This window comes from Ciconia boyciana, chromosome 6 (assembly GCF_034638445.1).
Source record: "Ciconia boyciana chromosome 6, ASM3463844v1, whole genome shotgun sequence".
In the NCBI taxonomy this organism is placed as follows: Eukaryota; Metazoa; Chordata; class Aves; order Ciconiiformes; family Ciconiidae; genus Ciconia; species Ciconia boyciana.
This window is the reverse complement of record NC_132939.1, coordinates 48,842,772-48,861,226: the sequence shown is the minus strand read 5'-3', so window position 1 is coordinate 48,861,226 and position 18,455 is coordinate 48,842,772. Positions and strand designations below refer to the sequence as shown.

Genomic DNA, 18,455 nt, shown 5'->3' with positions numbered 1-18,455 from the left:
CACGTGACGGCGCCCGGCCCGGCGCGGTCTCGCGCGCAGCTCTCGCGGTGCCGCGCCGCCCCCCCGCCCGCGTCCCCCTCTCGCCCTGGCCGCTCGCGCAGCTGCTCGGCTCTCGCTATATAAAGGGGCGAAGCGGGCAGAGCGGGCGGCTGGCGGCGGCGGCTGCAGCCCCAGGGCCGGCGAGCGAGGCCGGGCCAGGCCGCGGGGCTGCCCGTGAGCCGGGGCGGGACGCGCGGGCTCTGGGGGGACGCAGCCGGGCAGGTTTATTGTTTTAGGGGCGACTCCCCCCCCCGCGGTTGGGGGCGTCCCGGGGGGCTCGGGACATGGCGAGCTCGACTAACACAAACCCCGTGGTAAGGACCGGGTCGGGGGGCGAGGGGGGCCCCGGGGGCAGCGCGGGCGGAGGGGGCCGGCGGGGCCGGCCGCCCCCTCCCCCGCACTCCCTTCCCTCCCGCCGCCCGCCTCCAGCGGTCCCGGCCCCCTCCCCCCGGCCCCCGGCGGGAAGGGGCGGCGGGGGGCCGCGGGGCAGCCTCACCCCCGCGGCGGGGAGCCAACTTGTGGCGCCCGGCGCCGGCCGCCTCGGCGGCGGGGAGAGAGCGGAGCCGGGGGCGGCGGGAGCGGGGCGGCGGGAGCGGGGGCGCGGGGCGGCGGCCCGGGGGCGGCGGGGCGGCCCGGCGGGCGGCGGAGCCCCGCGGGGGAGGCCGGGGCCGCGCCGCCGCCCGCGGGCTGGGGGTCCGGCGGGGAGGGGAGGGCTGGCGGGCGGGCGGGGGGCGCCGCCGCCGCCGGAGGGAGCCGCCCGGGGAAGGGGCGAGAGCCGGAGCGAGCGGCGGGGGAGAGCGGGCGCTGCCGCCCGCCCCGCCGCCGTCCCGGGGCGAGGGGAAGCGGCGTCCGAGCCAGGTTTCGGTTTTGTGGCGTCGGTGGCGGCGAAGCCCGCCCGGGCTCCGCTGGAGCCATTTTATGTTGCTTTATAAGAAGGAGACGATGGTTGAAAAGCACTTGTCCCAGCCCGGCCGGATCGGCTAAGCCGGGCGAAGGCCCTCAACTTCTCTCCGGCGAGCGAGGCAGTATTTATTTTAAAAAGAGAGAGAGAGAGAAAAAAAAAACCAACCCTTTCCCTCCCTGTTCCCTTCTCGCGCTTTCTGCACCTTGGCGGGTGGCTCGCTGCTGCACTTGTACTCACAGAGGTTTGCAACAAGCAGTCACACAAGCCTGCGCAGCCACCGAGCCCCCCCGGCCTCCGCTCTCCTCTCCGCTCCTCTCCCCCTTGCGCGCCCCCCGGCCGCGACCCCCGCCCCGAAGCGCTGGAGGAGACAAACCCGGCGTCCCGGCGGCCTCGCGGCGGGCTCGGCCCCCTTGTTTGTGGCTCTCAGATCCATCATGGCTTCCCCCTGCCTTTCTGCCTCCCTGCTCCTTGTGTTCCTCCTCCCTGTGGCTGCCCTGTTTATATAGAGCTATTGCCGCTCTCTAATATAGACTCTGCTAGGATGGGAAGGTGCTTTCCAGCCCCACGTCACCGCCTCTCCATTTAAACACCACATCAGCCTTTAAATAGGGAGCGAGCCGCGGAGCGCGGGCTGGGAGGTGCATGCGTCCGCGGCGGAGGCTGGGAGACGGGTGGCTTGTCCCTCGGATCCCGACCGGGCTTTCGCCGGGTTTCCCTTCCCTCCGCGCCGCCCGTCCCCGTCGCCGCCGGCCTGCGGAGCGGTGGTGCTTTCTGGCGGGGGCGGGGGGTGTCTCCCAGCCCGTGTAAATGGACTTTCCCTTGCTTTTACGCATTGCACAAAGGCAGTTTGCATCCTCTCCTGCGTTTGAAAGTGTTTGCCGTTTTTCTTTTTCTTTTTTTTTGGTTCTGTTTTTTTCTGTCCCTAGCATACAGCTGGCACACGTTCCTGTGCTCTCGTAAGCTCTTCGAAGTGGTTTTTCTGCTGGGTGGGGAAGGTATAGAGTTTATACGGTTCTTATCCAGTACATCGAGGAGAGATGTGGTACTTATTTTATAGCACTTTGCCAAGGTCTGACCACAGCTGTCACCCTAAAAGTAATGTTTAATATTGAAGTTTTGTCTATGGGTCATGGGCCACAGATACTACTCAATGATTTCTGTGCATATCTGGTGACTAAAGTGTACAAATATTTTATTACAGTCCAGGCAGAACAAAGGTTTTAGAATTTTCACTAATATTTGGTTTAATTATAATATTTGGTATACTGCAAAGCAGTATACAAAAGGAAATGCAAAGCATTCTAGTTTTCCTTTCCAAATTGGAAATTTCACAGACCTGTCTGTGAGTTAGGGTCATGCAATTGCAAAGTAGCATCGTTGCTTTGATATTTTGTCAGGTTTTGTATCAGAACATTTTAGGAAAGTAGTCTGCCATTACATGCAGGGCAGTTACTCAGTAGGATGCGTATTGAATGTGTGTGATTGGAATCCGTTAGTTTTCCTTCTGTGTATAAACTTGTGGCTTTAGTTTTTGATTGCAAGAAAAGAATCTATTTCTGTATAGTAAATTAGAGGTTTTGCTTCTCTTTTTTGACCAAGTTAGTACCGAATAGCAAAATATATATATATTGAATAATCTCCAGAGTACTTGTAAATATCTTTGATTCAATAATTTACTAAGACTTGCTTTCTCTCGGCTGTATTTCTGTACTGGCATAACTTCTGTAAAGTTCTCTTGGAAGGTGTCTGTGTTTGAACATTGTGTTTGGAATAGCAAAAGCCAAGCTTAAAATGGGCCTGCTTCAAATAGGTATGCCTTAGGCTAATTTTCAATTAAGTAGTAAAACCTTTCAATAGTGCATGGTCAACTTTGGCACATTCAGGTCACATGCAATAGCTTACCCTAGGCTTGCCAGAGATGAATAGGAACATTTTGAAATACTGCAACCAGGTGATAACTTTAGGAAGCTAGACTTTGAGCCCGACGTGTCAATAGTATCACATCAGCATCCGATCACATCTGGATTGATAGAAATCTGTTCTTCCTAATAAAGGACGAATATAAGATGTTAACAGTTATATGCAGTATAAGATTTTGTAGGTGACAAAGGTAATTTGTTTGTAAAAGTCCACAACAACATAAAAAAGCTCAAATTTTAATGCTTACAATGTAGATTATATGTGTGACTTGTTATGCACATTGTTGATGTAATTGTGACTAAAACTAATTACCTTTACAGTGTGTTCTTCTAGCTGTCATATAGCTAGCTTCCAGCTGTAACTACACAGAAAAGAGAAAGGTTAACAACATTTCGGGGATAACTGCAGAAGCAACCAGGAACAAACTGCTGTCAAGTGCACAAAGCGTGCCGTGGTATATCTCTCCATAATGTGTTGGTTATTGGAAACCCAAACTGCTGAAATCCCAAATGTTGTAACAATAATTACAGAGATGCAGTTTTTGTACCCTTGAAACTGAAGGAATGTAGGAAGCGTAAGCCCCCAAACACATGTGGCATTTCTTAAAATAGCTTGCTGGTTGCTCCTCGGATTTGGAGTGTGTGTGCGTGTGTAGCAGTCTCACCATACTCGGAGTTTTCTTTACAAGATGTACACAGAAAGTGAAATATAATAGTTTCCTTATGTCCCCGGAGGGGGAAGTACTAGATTTCAGATCTTTTCTATGTGTTTGTGGTTGTATCTAATAAATCAGGAATTTTAATTGTTGTCTTTAATCTATAGTAAATGTTTGGGATAGTGTTTATTGAAGAGTGATTTGAGTATTTTGCTCTTAAAAGAGCTTGAAGTTTACAGCAATGTACTCTTTATGAGGGAGGCACTTTAATATAAACCAGATGAAAGCATGATTATTTTAATAGCAATCTTTAAAGTTTCCATTATGTTCATTGCTTTCTCTGACTGAATGCGGAAATTTATTGGAAAGCTTAACTCACCTGCTATCCCATCTTTAGACTTGTTCAGTAATTGTATTCCCATGTTTATTTTTTGAGTCAGCAGTGTATGAAAATAATTTTGTCATTCAACTCCAGAGTCTTAGGTGGTTTGTATAAACAGCTTGAGCATCATATAAATAATGCTTAAAGCCAACGCTTATTGTATATCTAAAACAATACAGTGTGCTTCCTTTTAAAGACCGGGCTTAGGGTTGTTCTGTAATTTTACTGGATTTGCCTCTGTTGAGGTAGGAAAAGAGCGTTCTGTGATATTCTTCAGAATTCCACTATGGATGGCTTTTGAAGGCATTGCTGCTCCCTCTGGAAGGCATTGCATCTGCCAGGGCTGGATGTTCAGTAGGAGTGTACACAAGAGAACGTTTTCAACCGGACAGGGTTTTTCTGAGTATTACATAAACATGTATAGGTAAAAACAGACAGACACTGTTCCATTTTAAGCGTGCAGACGCTTTCTTCTCTGTTCCCTTCCTTCTAATCATACAGCCGCTAATGTATCATATATTGTGATACTGGGTGATTAGAACAGCGTCCAAAAATTCTGACCCATCTTTATATCCAGCACACTGTGTGGGTCACGCAGAGAGATACATGCACGTACAAACTGCTTGTGGGTTCGTTAACCTGCGTTGCACTAGGCTCTCTGCGCCCCTGTGGTGCTGTTGTCTTCTGGGGGGCTTAGCCGCTTGCTTGGGCTGTCGGAAGTTGTGCAGAAGGACGCTGTATCAATGGCAGAGTGAACATCTATGCTCTTAACCTGCCTTTCTGCTCTCTTGCTAAACTAATGCTGGACACCAGAAACCAGTATCCTCCTCTTTGAATTTGTTTTTTCCCTCGCTACACAGGTAAAAAAGGAAACATTCCCAAGCAGTCTGTTGGGCTGTAAGGGTCAGTTTGTTGTATCTGAATGTTGATATTTTTTCCTAGGGCTTTAAAGACTGAGGAGGCTTTGTGAATAAACCTTACAAAAATACCTGACTGTGGAGATAGGAGGAGGTAACTGCTGGTGGAAATTATTAGGGCCCGTTTGTGTAAAATCTGTTTTACTAGAAAAGTGGACCTAATAGATGATTTAAGGAGAGGAGGATTTAAGGAGAAAATGCAATCTCCATCCTGCAGGAATTTTGATTGTAACAGGTAGTTCTCTTGACTTAAGTAAAGTAACTCACATGCCTGAGGTTAAGCATGTTTATTTGCAGAATGTGGTTTTGGCATTAAGAAACAGATGCTTTTAATACAATAAGGAACAATATTTGGAATAGGTTAAGTAGCATTTCTGTGCTAGTTGGATCATATAAGCTTTATGCAATTTGTTTAATTATAGAAATAATAGGACTTAATGTTATTAAGTAGAATGTCTTTTTGCATCTGCTATGAATTAAATCTAAGTGGAAAAATAATCCTGTTAATGATGCTTGCTATTTCTAAGTTACTCACTACGCAGATTTAAAATACTAGCGCTCAAGAGTAGTGTGGCTTAGAAAGTCTGTTTCAAATGTCTCTATAAGCACAATTAATGCTGTACTTGAAGCCTGGATAACGTGAGCATGCAATATTGTTTTGAAAGAAAAAAATCTGCAAGTAGTCTGGTATGTTTTGTTTATTTTGGAGAAGTTAAGTTTTCGACATAGGTGCTGTAAACATAGTTTTCAAGGACAGCAAACTTACCCTGTTACTTGAGGCCAGAAATTTTTTTGGAGACAAGTAACAAAAGGATGAATTCTAACGTTTCAGCTACGTGATTTGCAGCAGCATGTTTGAAAGCTGAAAAGTGGCAAACTGACAAAATGTAAAATGTAGCAAAAAATAAGGTGCTGATAGTATTGATGTGTGGTCAATAACACAGAGTAGTATGTTGCTTTTTGTTGGGGTTTTTTTGCTTTTCTTTTTTTTTCTTCCTTTCCCCCCTTTTGTTTTTGTTGGTTGGTTGTTTTTTTGGTAAGAAAAATCACTTGAGCATGCCCCAATGCAGAGTTTGTTTTAAACACTAAGGACATAATGCACTAAGCAGCTATCAGACTGCTTAGTTCTTAGTTCCAGGCTTCCGAATAGGTTCTTTTCTCCCCTTGTAATATCAGTGCATTTCTTTAAGTTTCTTTTTGTTTGGTTGGTTTGGTTTTTTGTTTTTTTTAAACATTTAAAAGCAAAGATACTCAACTTCTTTTTGTGCTTATTGGCCAATTGGCTTTTTCCTGGACTGGTAAATCATGTGCTACTATTCCCCCTCCGTATTCCATAACATAGGCATAACAATGCCGTAACATGTGTGCAATATAATCTTTAGCATATCTGTAACAAATTCAACACTTCTGGGATGCATTAAGCAACTGCGTATACATAAAATAGATGTTTCAAGTGTGTGCAGTAAATTTGTGTAGTTCCCACACTGCTGTACTAACTGCATGTGCTTGGTGCAGGTTTTCTGCGTGTGTATTGGCGGCACAGCTCTCCTGGGGTGCCAAACCCACTGCACAAGTACAGAATGATTGTTTTGCATATATACAACATATCTGATGTGTGTGGCATAATTTGGGATTTATTGCTTAAGGAATTTATGGAACGGGGTAGAGGAAGATGTCAGCTTACAGAAAGTTGTAGCTACTTTCAGATCGGTTTAAAAGTGGTCTACCCCCAGCCCAAGGAACAGCCTTGGTCAGTGTCCTGGTTTCAGCTGGGACAGAGTTAATTTTCTTCCTACTAGCTAATACAGTGCCGTGTTTTGGATTTAGTATGAGAATAATGTTGATAACACAGGGATGTTTTTAGTTGTTGCTAAGTAGTGCTTATACTAAATCAAGGACTTTTCAGCTTCCCATGGTCTGCCAGGTGCACAAGAAGCTGGGAGGGAGCATAGCCAGAACAGCTGACCCCAACTGGCCAAAGGGCTATTCCATACCATATGGCGTCATGCTCAGCATAGAAACTGGGGGGAGTTGGCCAGGGGGCAGCGATTGCTGCTTGGGGATGGGCTGGGCGTTGGTTGGTGGGTGGTGAACGGTTGCATCACTTGTTTTTCCTGGGTTTTGTTCCTCTCTCTCTCTTTTGTTGTTTTCCTTTTCATTACCATTTATTACTATTATTATTTTATTTTATTTCAAGTATTAAACTGTTCTTATCTCAACCCAGGAGTTTTCTCACTTTTACTCTTCTGATTCTCTCCCCCATCCCACCGGGGGGAGTGAGTGAGCAGCTGTGTGGGGCTTAGTTGCCAACTGGGGTTAAACCACGACAGTCAGTGAAGTATATATGGGTCACAGGCTGCAGATTAGATCAACACTTATTTAGAGCTTGTAGTGCCACCTTGCAATTAGATAGCACAGATATTTAAACCCAACCAAAATACTGTTGAGGTTCACACGTATGTAGAAAGGTCCGAGCTGTACTGTTTAAAAGGTACAGCATGTGCATCGTACAATTATCCTGTGGTCCTGTGAATTCAATTTTGTGCTTTAATTGATACCTTAAGTATTTATTTTCTCTTTTAAAAATTGTACCTGCATTTTAAAATTCACAAAATGGTTGAGGTTGGAAGGGACCTCTGGAGGTCATCTTGCAGCCCCCCTGGCTTGCAGGGCTGCCTACAGCCAGTTGCCCAGGGCCATGTCCAGATGGCTTTTGAGTATCTCCAGGGGTGGAGACTCCACAACTTCTTTTGGCAACCTAAAGTGAATTGACAATTCACTTTATCATTGACAGTTTAGGCATGAAATCAGTGTAATAGAATAATAATGTATTTGTAATATTTCCCCCTGAAAAATCTCTAATGTAAAAACATAAGTACTGATTGAAAACAGAAGTCTGTCTAGCCTAATACCCTGTCTTCAATAGTTTCTGTAAACAGATGTGTAAGGAAGAACAGGACATTCACATGAATGCTTCCAGTTTTCTGAGCCTTCAGCGTTTTTCAGCTTGAGATCATTCTAAGCCATATTTGTTTCCTGTTGAACTAGCAAGCAGTAACAAGTGTCTTTTCTCTGTATTTATCTAATATACTTTTGAACTTTTAATGTTCTTTGACATTAATATTTTGCATACATGCAAATATTTTTGCATATTTGGTATGTACATTGGCAAGCAGGAAACAAATTTACTGAATGGAAAACAATCTCCTTTTCTCTGTTTTGAATTACACTCCTCATGACTTGAAAACTCTTGTACCATAGTTATGTCACAAAAGAGAGCGAAGGGTCCCTTCCCTTTTCACCTTGTTTGAGCTCCTCTTGCTTTTTTTTACCTCCATGGATATTTTAGTCACTCAGAAACATGCAGTGTATTCTGTAATGCAGTTTTCAGAGGTTTTTTGTGGAGAGAAGTCTTATTTTAACGTTAAAGTGATACATTTATTTCAAAACAATGCTGACTAGTTACGTTTTTTTTTTAAAGCCTAAATTGTACAGGTCTGTAATTGAAGATGTCATCAATGATGTCAGAGAAGTTTTTCTGGATGAAGGAGTGGATGAACAAGTTCTTATGGAACTCAAAACAGTAAGTTGCAACTTAAAAGTTTTTTTTTTTTTTAATAGACGAATACAGCAATTGATTTTCGGATCTGCTTACTGTTGTACACAGTAAAAATACTAATTTTTAGTTAGCTAAGCATTGTATTAATCTGCATATCTGTAGTCCCATATCATTTGAATTACACTGCTGTATAGAGAGATCTGCTCACCTTGTTTACTTTCCCTAATCTGGCATGTCAAACTTGACATAAACTAACAGCAGGCATTCGAATTCGGAGTGTTATTTCAGTTCCTGAAATGTTATATCTTTAAAAAAGAAAGGGGAGAATATGTTTATTTTAGAGGGAGGCAATTCTTAAGGTTTCTCTGCAGGAAGAATAAAACGCCTGCTCTGCTTGATGTTTTTTTCTTTCTGAAGAAGAGGAGTTGCATTATCTGATGCACTGTCATACTTTTGCATGTATGGTTTGTGGTTTGCAGGAGCATTGTTTTTAGGAGGTGGTACGTAATAAATTGCACTTTTCTGAAGCTCTCAGATTCAGAATTGTTTTACATACAGTGGGTTTGAACTGTTACCAAGGGTCCAAAAGAAAGGCAGGATGTTGACCTGAGCTCTAATGGGTCTCCTATGGCTTTCTTCAAATTCTTCCTGGGTAAAAGAAGCCCTTCAAAAAGGAAGAGAAAAGTGTAAAAAAAAAAAAAAAAAAAAAAAAAAAGGGTGGGGGGAGAAGAAATAAAGTAAAAGCAAACTGGGAAAGTAGGTGCCTGCTTATCTCAGCTGTTGAATAAGGACTTCTTCAGAAAGTCGGGCATCCTGCACTCTCAGTATTTTTGAAGTATTAAAAAATGGATGGAGTGGGAAAGAAATTTTGAATTTGGCTAGACAGAAACAGGTGAAGACTTTTTTCTGTGAAACCATGACCTGACTTGGTGGAAATGGAGTGAGCACTAAGAAAAGCACCTGGGTGTTTGTGTCACAGACATGGTCTGCAAATGATGTCAGAAAAGATTGAATGAGGAAAGAGACAAGAAGGAAAACGAAATATTGAAGAGGAAGGCTTAGGGAGCCCTAAGCAGGATTTGAAATCAGGAGTCCTGGGTGCCTGTAGTCTTTTTGACTCTGATGTATTATGAATACTTCCGTTGCTGTCTCTTTGCAAGAGCTGCTTTTTCTGCATCTGTGGCTTTTCATGGGAGACACGTCAGCTGACATCAAGAACTGAAGGGCTGGAGAAGCTGAATTTGATATTGTGGTAGAAACTGTGTAAATGCTTGTACAGAGGCATTATCTTCGGTATACTGGTAGTTTCTGTTGAAGTGTGTTGCAAGGCAGTAGTCTTCAAGCAGCTTCTATTGAGGAGTGCCAAGAAGAAATGGCTTGAGGAAAGCTGTAATAAAGAATTATTTTTGTGATTAAAGAGGTAAGAAAGAAAGAAGGTAGAGAAGTGAAAACTTGAAGACTAATTTAAAGTTACTGGTTTATCTCTATTCGTGCTTCTATTAGGGTTGTTATGAATCTTCCACACTTGGAAGAAAGAAAGAATGTTAAAGCTTAAGCTTGGACAGGTAATTCTTAAGGGATATTTAGTTCCTCTTCTTAAAACATTACTTCTGTGGAGTTACCTCTTCAGTTTGTATTTGCCTAAGGGCTTTTTGGCTAAGTAGATGGCACAAAATAAACAGTGAAAACAAATTCGATTTTGGAGTACTGTCTTCATATTGTTACAAATCCTGTTGAGTAAAGACTGTACACAGAGATTTCTCTTTCCTTTTCCAAACTAGCTGTGGGAAAACAAGCTGATGCAGTCCAAGGCTGTAGATGGCTTCCATTCAGAAGAGCAGCAGCTTTTGTTGCAGGTGCAACAGCAGCAACAGCAGCAGCAGCAACAGCAGCATCATCACCACCACCATCACACACAACCTCAGCCGCAGCAGACTGTGCAGCAGCAGTCACAGCCACAACAAGTCCTTATTCCAGCGTCTCAGCAAGGTCAGACTTACTCTCTAATCTCTCTGGCAGAAGACTCAAGTTAGACCAACTCTTTAGCATATTCTAAATCTAGGGCAAGATGTTTATCTGATGGATAACTTTGTGTCTTTATGTTAAACTTTGTCTCTTCTTGCCTCTATTTAATGATTCAAGAGAGCTGTCTTGGTAAAAATATCTTGGTGTTTGTGTTAGTCATATTCTTTAGAAGATTTTGGAAAAGCTGAATTCTTCTCTTGGTTTTCTACTACGTAACTTACGTTTTCAGAATACATGACTTTCAGATTCTCTCAAAAATCCATTAGCAGCTCTTTAGTTTCAAGCCAATATACATATGCAGTTGACAATTTAGTCATGAGGTAGTAATGTAATTAGGAGCAAACTAATTTAAAAAAATATATTATTGTTTAGCATAAGTGGATGCTAGGACATGAAAAATACTTGTGTAACAGTCTGAGTATCTGTAGGAGATGGTTTTTCATGTTAGAATAAGTTACAAGTGAAAAGCATAGTGGCTGGGTATTTTCGTGGTCTTAAATGATTGCACACTGTGTAGGTGTGGATATTCATGGTGTATTTTAGCTAGCCATAACAGTATTCTTTCTTGTAATTATTGTCTTGTGTATTCTCCATTAATAATTTAAGGAAAACATTTTCACCAATTACAATTTCATTTGAAAACTAAGATAAATGCTACTGGATTTTATTGCATATATGCTGTGTAAACAAATCTGCCACCTGTGAAATGCCTGAGTTGAGCTTTCAGTGTGCTATTAAAATTGTGGCATAAAATATTTATCTGTGGTAGTCAGGCACAGACTTTAGTCTCTTTACCAGATTTCATGGATCAGAACCTATTTTGTCATATGCACAAAAGATAGCTATGAGTTGATTCATTCGTGGAGGCTAAATGAAATTAGGATATCAAATAACTTTAATCACAGACATGCAGTTTTATGAATTATTTGACTTCCCAGTTCCATGGGGGAGATGGTGTAGTAATTCCTTGCACGACCTGGTGCAGTCCCAGAGAGAGACGAGGGCAATTGGCATGGTGATTCCTGCTGTCCTGTGTGTGGTCCTGGCACAGGGTCATGAGATTTCCTTGGGCTCTTTTGCCTTCCCTGGGTTCCCTGAAAGTTGGAGACATGGCCTCAGATCTTGGTGCAAGGTTATGAGGCTTCCCTCCCCAGAATCTTTTCCAGAAACTCTAAGTTATCCCCAGAATTCTTAAGTGTCCTTGGTTATAGGATTGGATGGAGAATACCTTGTCGATGATTAGTTTGTTCCAATTGCTCTGTCACTTTCCAATTTACTGTCACTGATACTAGCACTGGCAACCTGCTTGTTCCATAGACTTGGTCACTTTTGCACTTCTAGATGATCAACAGGTTGTTTGCAGTTTAGCTATCTATTTCCTTTAGCATACCAAAGCTATTTTGTTGTTTGGAACAGGTGGTTGATCATATTTCATCTGCTTCTGCTATATTTTCTGATAGTGAAGATCATGAGCTTACACTAACAGCTATGCTAACTAGACCTAACTCAAGCTAACTGCTGCCTCCTCTTAACATGCTCTTTGTCTTGCAACAATCCTTGCTTAAGTCTGTTTTAAGACTTAACCACTGTCAATTGATGGTTTTGGAGAACTCTGATACTGGACATCAGCAAGTTTATCAACATTTCACTAATACCTTTAATTCCAGACATGTATTTTAAAATCTTGCTTTACCGTGGGTCAGAATAGGTAACTGAAGCCCTTGAAATAATATCTGTAAAGCCAAAATAGCCATATTGCCTCTCAGAGCTGCGGTTGTATATTGTCTTGAGAGTAAAACTTAATAAGATCAGAGACTGCTCAGTAGCTGTTACTGTTACGAAGCTCATCTGATGTTTGGGTGATGTATTTTCTAAGTTATTCTGGCTTGGATGTTATTTTGGGCAGACTGTAGTTTTCATGAAATGCTATTTTTTTGTTTTTTAGCACCTCAGCAGCAGGTTATCGTGCCAGATTCCAAGCTGATACCGCACATGAATGCGTCGGGCATGGTAAGAGAAGTGGAAGTTTATATATGCATATACTGTCATTATGTAAGTTGTTTTGATTAAACACAAACCTGGTATCAGTCATCAGATGCTTGAAAGTAATTTAGGACACGCTGGTAAAGCTGTCTGCCATCTTTCTGAGTTTTGCTGCTGCACTGACAATCTAGGAACAGTAATCCAGGACTTCAGTTTTGATAACAAATCTAGGACTTGCCTTGATCCTCTCTTCAAATGTGTTTAAAACTTCTTTTTTAAACCAGAAGTTGGAGTACTGTTGGTATGAATCTGCATGATGATGTGTTCAGCATGTACCAACACAGCACTATTAACTGATGCAAGCATACTGTATTTGCTAGATGCAGGGAAAAGCATTAACTACTCTGAAACTTAAGCTTATATCAAATGAGAGATTATTTAGCAATTCACATCGATCTTTTCTGGTCACATTAATTTGATTCACTGATTTTGTGATAGCATATAAAACTGAGTGATCATTTACCCTTTTCTTGCAGTTTTTATGTCTAGAGGTTAATTTTGGTTATCTTATCTTGCTTTAAATGCCCTGGCTTAATTAAAAAAAAAAAAAGGCTTGCAAAGCGCTGAAAGCAACAGTTAATACAAGTTAAATATGTGTATTAAGACCAGAATTCATTACATTCTTACCACTTTTATGGTTAAAGCACATGAAGTTTCATGATTAGTCAAAGCTGCAGCAGCTTGCTTAGCCTTCGCTTCTCCATTATTTGTGGACCTTACTATAGAAAAGAACCTGAACTTTGTTACTCAAATAGCGTGATTTACCCAGAGGCTGAGAGCACATTAACATCTGCCTTTTTCTTACATGTTTTACAACCATTTCAATGTAACTTGTAACTTCCTAAGTCTAACAGTTAAACATTGTTTTCTATCTCATTCAGTTAGATCTTGTCGATTGGTATTGCAAAAATGAGTATGCCATGCTTTTAAAAGTCTGCTGCCATTAAAATGTGGGTGAATTGTATACCACAATATACAGTTCAGTATATAGTTACAGAACTGATTTGGAATTAGCATGTGTGTTTATTAGAAACATTTAAGTTGGTATTGAAGAATGGATCTGACAGACCATGAATATTTTGGAAGGCAGAGAGTAGTGAGAGTTTATTCATTTGCCTTTGTCTGGGATGTGAGGGTGCAGACAAGCACTTTTCAGTTTTGCTTGGTGATCTCTAATTTTGGCAGTTGTAACTACTATATTGACCAGCCAATACGGGGAGATCATATTTCTTATAAACAGGAAGTATGCACTCTACCCAGTAATAAAGTTTAAATCCTTTCAGAAGCAAAGACTAATCGGCCATGGTTCCTTTATAGTGGGGAAAGGAGGCTTTTCCATAGGGAGCTGAAGTTAGGTCCTGGAAATGGAAAGGCCTCTGGAGAAGTCCATCTCCCTTTGCGAGTTAAGGACTTAATGCAGATTTTTGTGTTTGGAGCTCCCATAATTGTGTTGGAATTCAGTTTCCTTGTAAGTTCCAATCATTACCCATTGAAAGTCTTCAGCTTTCTCTTCTAACCAGCTGTCTTGAGATAAAAAAAGCATTCTGTGAACAGTCAGTACACTGTATGTGTATATTGACTCAAAAGAGCTGTGTTATGCAGGACTTGAAATGCAAATCATTTACAGAATGAAGAAAAGTGCAAACCTGATTACTACTCCTTGTGAAAACAAGACAGTCAAACACAATCATTGCTTTAGTACCTTATGTTTCTTCAGATTTGTAGGCCCATAGTGAAAAAGTGTAAGTAAACGTGCCACATGAGCAATGCAGTGTTGTACCTCTATTAGTAGGTCAGCAGAGAAGGCAGAGGAGAAAAAAAAAAAAATCTGCTGAGCTTGCAGATAAACCAAGAAACCATGTGGAGCTGGGTTACGGTGTGATGCTTAGTGATTGCTGCTTCAGTCTTCTTCCTATTAAGGAAGAAGGAAAATAATTTTTATATGTAGTATAATGTACGGTTGATCAATGCCTGCATTTCAGTAGCTGCAGAAACTTCTGATCAAACATTGTAAACAGCAATAAAAAGGTACGTATTTTCAGGCAGTATGTTGTGAGATGAAACACTGGCAATAATGTCTGTGGTTAAAAAGCTTTTCTTGTATTTCAGAGTGCTGCAGCCACTGCAGCTACGTTGGCTCTCCCTGCTGGTGTTACTCCTGTTCAGCAGATACTTACAAATTCAGGTAACTGTCTTAACATTGAGATTCAACAATGGTTTTACTCCCTGCTATATACTGTTAAAAAGCAGAACCTGGGAATCCACCCTTACAAGGTAGTGCAGTCTCTTCACTAGACTCCTGGACTGTTGCTCACTGTCTTACTAGTCTTACAAACCTGGTGGTTCTGACCTAACAGTGGTGTGGGTTAGAGTCTGCGCAAATTTTCCCCACTTTTTAGAGAAGTGCATGAACCAAGAAGACAAGCATTGCTATCTCTCCCCTTTGCGTATTTCTGAGCTTTGTGATGCATGATCTGAACACAGATACTAGGCTGCTTATAAAAGAGCAGAATCATTTCATCTGTGATTTCGGATGAGGAATGTCTTAAGGTTTGTTGTGCCTGCTAAGCACACACAGTGGAATTTCTAATTTTGCTGGCAATGCTAATTTTATTTTAGATTTATCATTTTTAAATACTGTCATGCTGTACATTGATAATATAATTAAATGTTGCTTTTATGAACAGCATATCTGATGCTTCATGTACTTTTGTATTACGCTGATTTTGTAAGCTTGATTGTAGATCTGTTCTGCGTGGTGAGTAAAGGAAGATCTGAGAAAGCTCATTTTCTAGAATCAGTTCCTGCTTTTGCCAGAGTAATTCATCTAGTCTGCTCAGAATCACCTGGGACTTAATCTTCCTGCTTTAAACATGTGAATCTTTAATGGATATGTAGTTGAAATAAAATTTAAATGTATAGCTGTTCTAGAAATGCAAATCTTTTCAATTTTTAAGGAAGCACGTATGTTTGTCATAGCATAGAATAATCTGTGGCTCACATTTGTTACTTTTGTTATGGTCATAATTTTTTTTCTTCAGTTACAAATATTTATAGTATGTTTTCTTAAACAAGTGGCTAGGGTAGTCCTTTCTTTCAGATACACTTAGTTATTTTAGTAAATAGGGCTTTGCATTTTGCTGTGGAGAGAGAACAGGAAATAAAATCAGTCTTTGAGGGAAATGTATGAAGTTCAGGATTATCTAATTTAATTTATTCTCCTCCATTTTTCTGATTAGAAATGTGAAAAGCTAATGTTGGAATATATCTCAGCTCTTGCTTTTTGGAGTTGGAGGCCATCTCCAAAGGTGTGGGAGTGTTAGACGTATTTTGTGAAGTAAGGAAAGGTATAAAATGATAAAGCTATAGGATAGTAAAAGAAAATCGAGTACAGGTATTATGGGAACAGAAAGGAGAGGTGGATAATAAGTGTAAGGATAGATTTTTTCAAAGAGGCAACTGCGTGATAATATTGCAAAGAAAGTTATGCATAGAGGAATTTCTTGTAATGTGGTAATTGGAGGGAAAAAATCTGAGGAAAGGACATCACCTAACAGGACCCTGGAAATACCACAGTGTTAGCAGTGGATAGAATTTTTGTGGTGTGAATACCAGTATTCCTGTTTTGGTATATGTTCATTTCTCTTTCTATCTGTAACATCTGTCTTTTGAAACATGAGGTATGTTCATAAGTGGGAGCTAATATTTAAAATACTGTGCTGAGTTAAAGGATTAGACTTTGGCTTACATATGTAAATTTATTTTTGGATTGCAAACCTCACAATTGTATTTAGACGGTAAACAACCCTATTAGTTCTTTGTTTCTGACACAGCTGCTATAGCATAGTATCTTTTCACTGGTGAAAGTGGAACGTAAATGCTCTCCTTTAATTGTCATTGAGGTTCTTGCAGGAAACAAGCTTCTAAACTAAGATGATTTTAGAAGTGAATTTCTACATTTGATTAATTTGATATTTATTTTATTACAGGCCAGATCCTTCAAGTAGTTAGAACTGCAAATGGAGCTCAGTATATCATTCAACCACAGCAATCAGTTGTTCTACAGCAGCAGGTCATACCGCAAATGCAGCCTGGTGGTGTACAAGCACCTGTTATACAGCAGGTAAAGAAAAATTTTTGAACAGGTACTCTTGAAAGAAAAAAAAATTATGATAATTACTAAAGAGGCTGACATTTTTGTGAGCAAATTGAAATAGAACATAAAGTCAGAAATGGTATATTTTAAAAAAAAATTTGTGTTAAGAAGTGTGTTTTTAAAAAATGAACAATTTTGAAATATCATTTTCAGTGTCACTTTTATTCTTGCCAAATTGTGACTGGGTGCAGTTTAAAATTTCTTTTGTGTGTCCCCTGATGGCAATTATATTATGTGCGTAATCCTAGTCTGTATCCTTTTAAAAATGTGTTTATCAGTTAAAATGATTCTATGTCACATAACATATAGAAGAAAATACCTAAAACAATCACACACATCCCCCTTGGTTACTTTAGTAGTGAATGTAGTATGTTTCATGAGTATTTTTGTTCAGCTACAAGGTCAACTGCATGTCCAGACTGTGTAAGCATTGAATTTAGTATTGTGTCATGGTTCTGCAGTTTAAGTACGAGTAACAATTTGTAGAGAGTTCAAAGTTAAATGTTTTATAGAGAAGCTTTAAAGATAATCTTTTACTTGAATTTAAAGATTTCCTCTGCTGTGCTTGGAACTCAGGTGTGGTAGTAGTGCTAGCATTTTAGAATGCAAAGATAGTAGATTTTGTTAGATTTAGCAATGCAAAGTGCAGAAAACGAACATTGAATAGTGAAAGAAGGTATGTTACTGAAGACATATACTGAAGGTATGTTAAATTATGTATGTGATATAGGTGGAAAATTTGTAACTCTTGTTATCTAATTAGTGCAAGTCAGATTGGTATGCTTTAATTGTTTTCTGTGAGTAAGTGATGTGGTAGTCTATGTTAGCAGCCACAGTACTTGCAATGATATTCCATCAGGTTTTGGCTCCTATCCCTGGAGGGATTTCCCAGCAGACAGGAGTGATTATTCAGCCTCAGCAGATCCTGTTTACAGGAAATAAAACACAAGTCATACCTACAACAGTGGCTGCCCCTACACCTGCTCAAGCACAGATTCCTGCAGCTGGTCAGCAGCAACCACAACAACAACAGGCACAACCACAAGCACCACTTGTTCTCCAAGTTGATGGAGCAGGGGACACATCGTCTGAAGAAGAAGAAGATGAGGAAGAAGACTATGATGATGATGAAGAGGAAGACAAAGAAAAAGATGGGGGTGAAGATGGCCAAGTTGAAGAGGTAAACTTAACATTATTTCAGAAGACTGGTGCATGCTTGTGTTTCATATTAATTTTTTTGCAATATTTGAAAGAAAACTATGCTTCAAATAATATTCTGTTCCAATAATTTTGAGAATATAACTCTTATCCTTGTACTTCAAGTTCTTTATTTCCCATATTGAAGTTGTGGAAACTGTGTGTATCAGCAAAGCACCTTGAAATGCAGCTGAGGAATGTGGGGGACACAGCAAAAACTGTTAATTGTCGTGAATGACCTTTTAAAGATTTCAGCAGTAATATTTCTGATGTTATGGAGAGGTCAGCCATGAAATTACAACACCTTCATATGCAAACAGAAATAGTCAACTCCACTTGGGACCGAGTGCATACAAAAGCAAGATGTTAGGAAGACTGACAAAAAGGAGAGCATATATTTAGTTCACTGAGGGGACCAATAGATGTGGTCTGACCTGTATCTCTCTGATACTGCGTTACTTTCTGTTACGCTAGAACAAGCCTGACAACTCAAATCTGATTATAAAGCACCTTCTAGAAGCACATCTAATTTAACAAAATCAGGAGAGAGGAGTGGGAGTGAATATTCTTTGTAACTTGTTGCATTCTTAAAAATATGTGCTTAATTTAGACTTTGAATTTGCGTTTCAGACTTGAGCCAGTGGTTCTTACTAAGTTT

General features: G+C 40.9%; 1 protein-coding gene across 4 annotated transcripts in view; it reads left to right on the top strand.

The window, feature by feature from the left end:
- The window catches only part of GTF2A1 (general transcription factor IIA subunit 1), a 68,680-nt gene continuing 50,225 nt past the window's right edge, over positions 1–18,455 (top strand). For 2 of the 4 annotated variants that reach the window (XM_072863531.1, XM_072863532.1), the window contains exons 1-7: positions 1–353; positions 8,299–8,400; positions 10,158–10,365; positions 12,347–12,411; positions 14,554–14,629; positions 16,434–16,567; positions 17,460–17,780. In XM_072863531.1, coding sequence (XP_072719632.1) covers positions 324–353; positions 8,299–8,400; positions 10,158–10,365; positions 12,347–12,411; positions 14,554–14,629; positions 16,434–16,567; positions 17,460–17,780 — 936 coding nt within the window. In that variant the 5' untranslated portion in view covers positions 1–323. The remainder of the gene's footprint in view (positions 354–8,298; positions 8,401–10,157; positions 10,366–12,346; positions 12,412–14,553; positions 14,630–16,433; positions 16,568–17,459; positions 17,781–18,455) is intronic. The other 2 variants (XM_072863534.1, XM_072863533.1) reach the window with 2 other exon arrangements.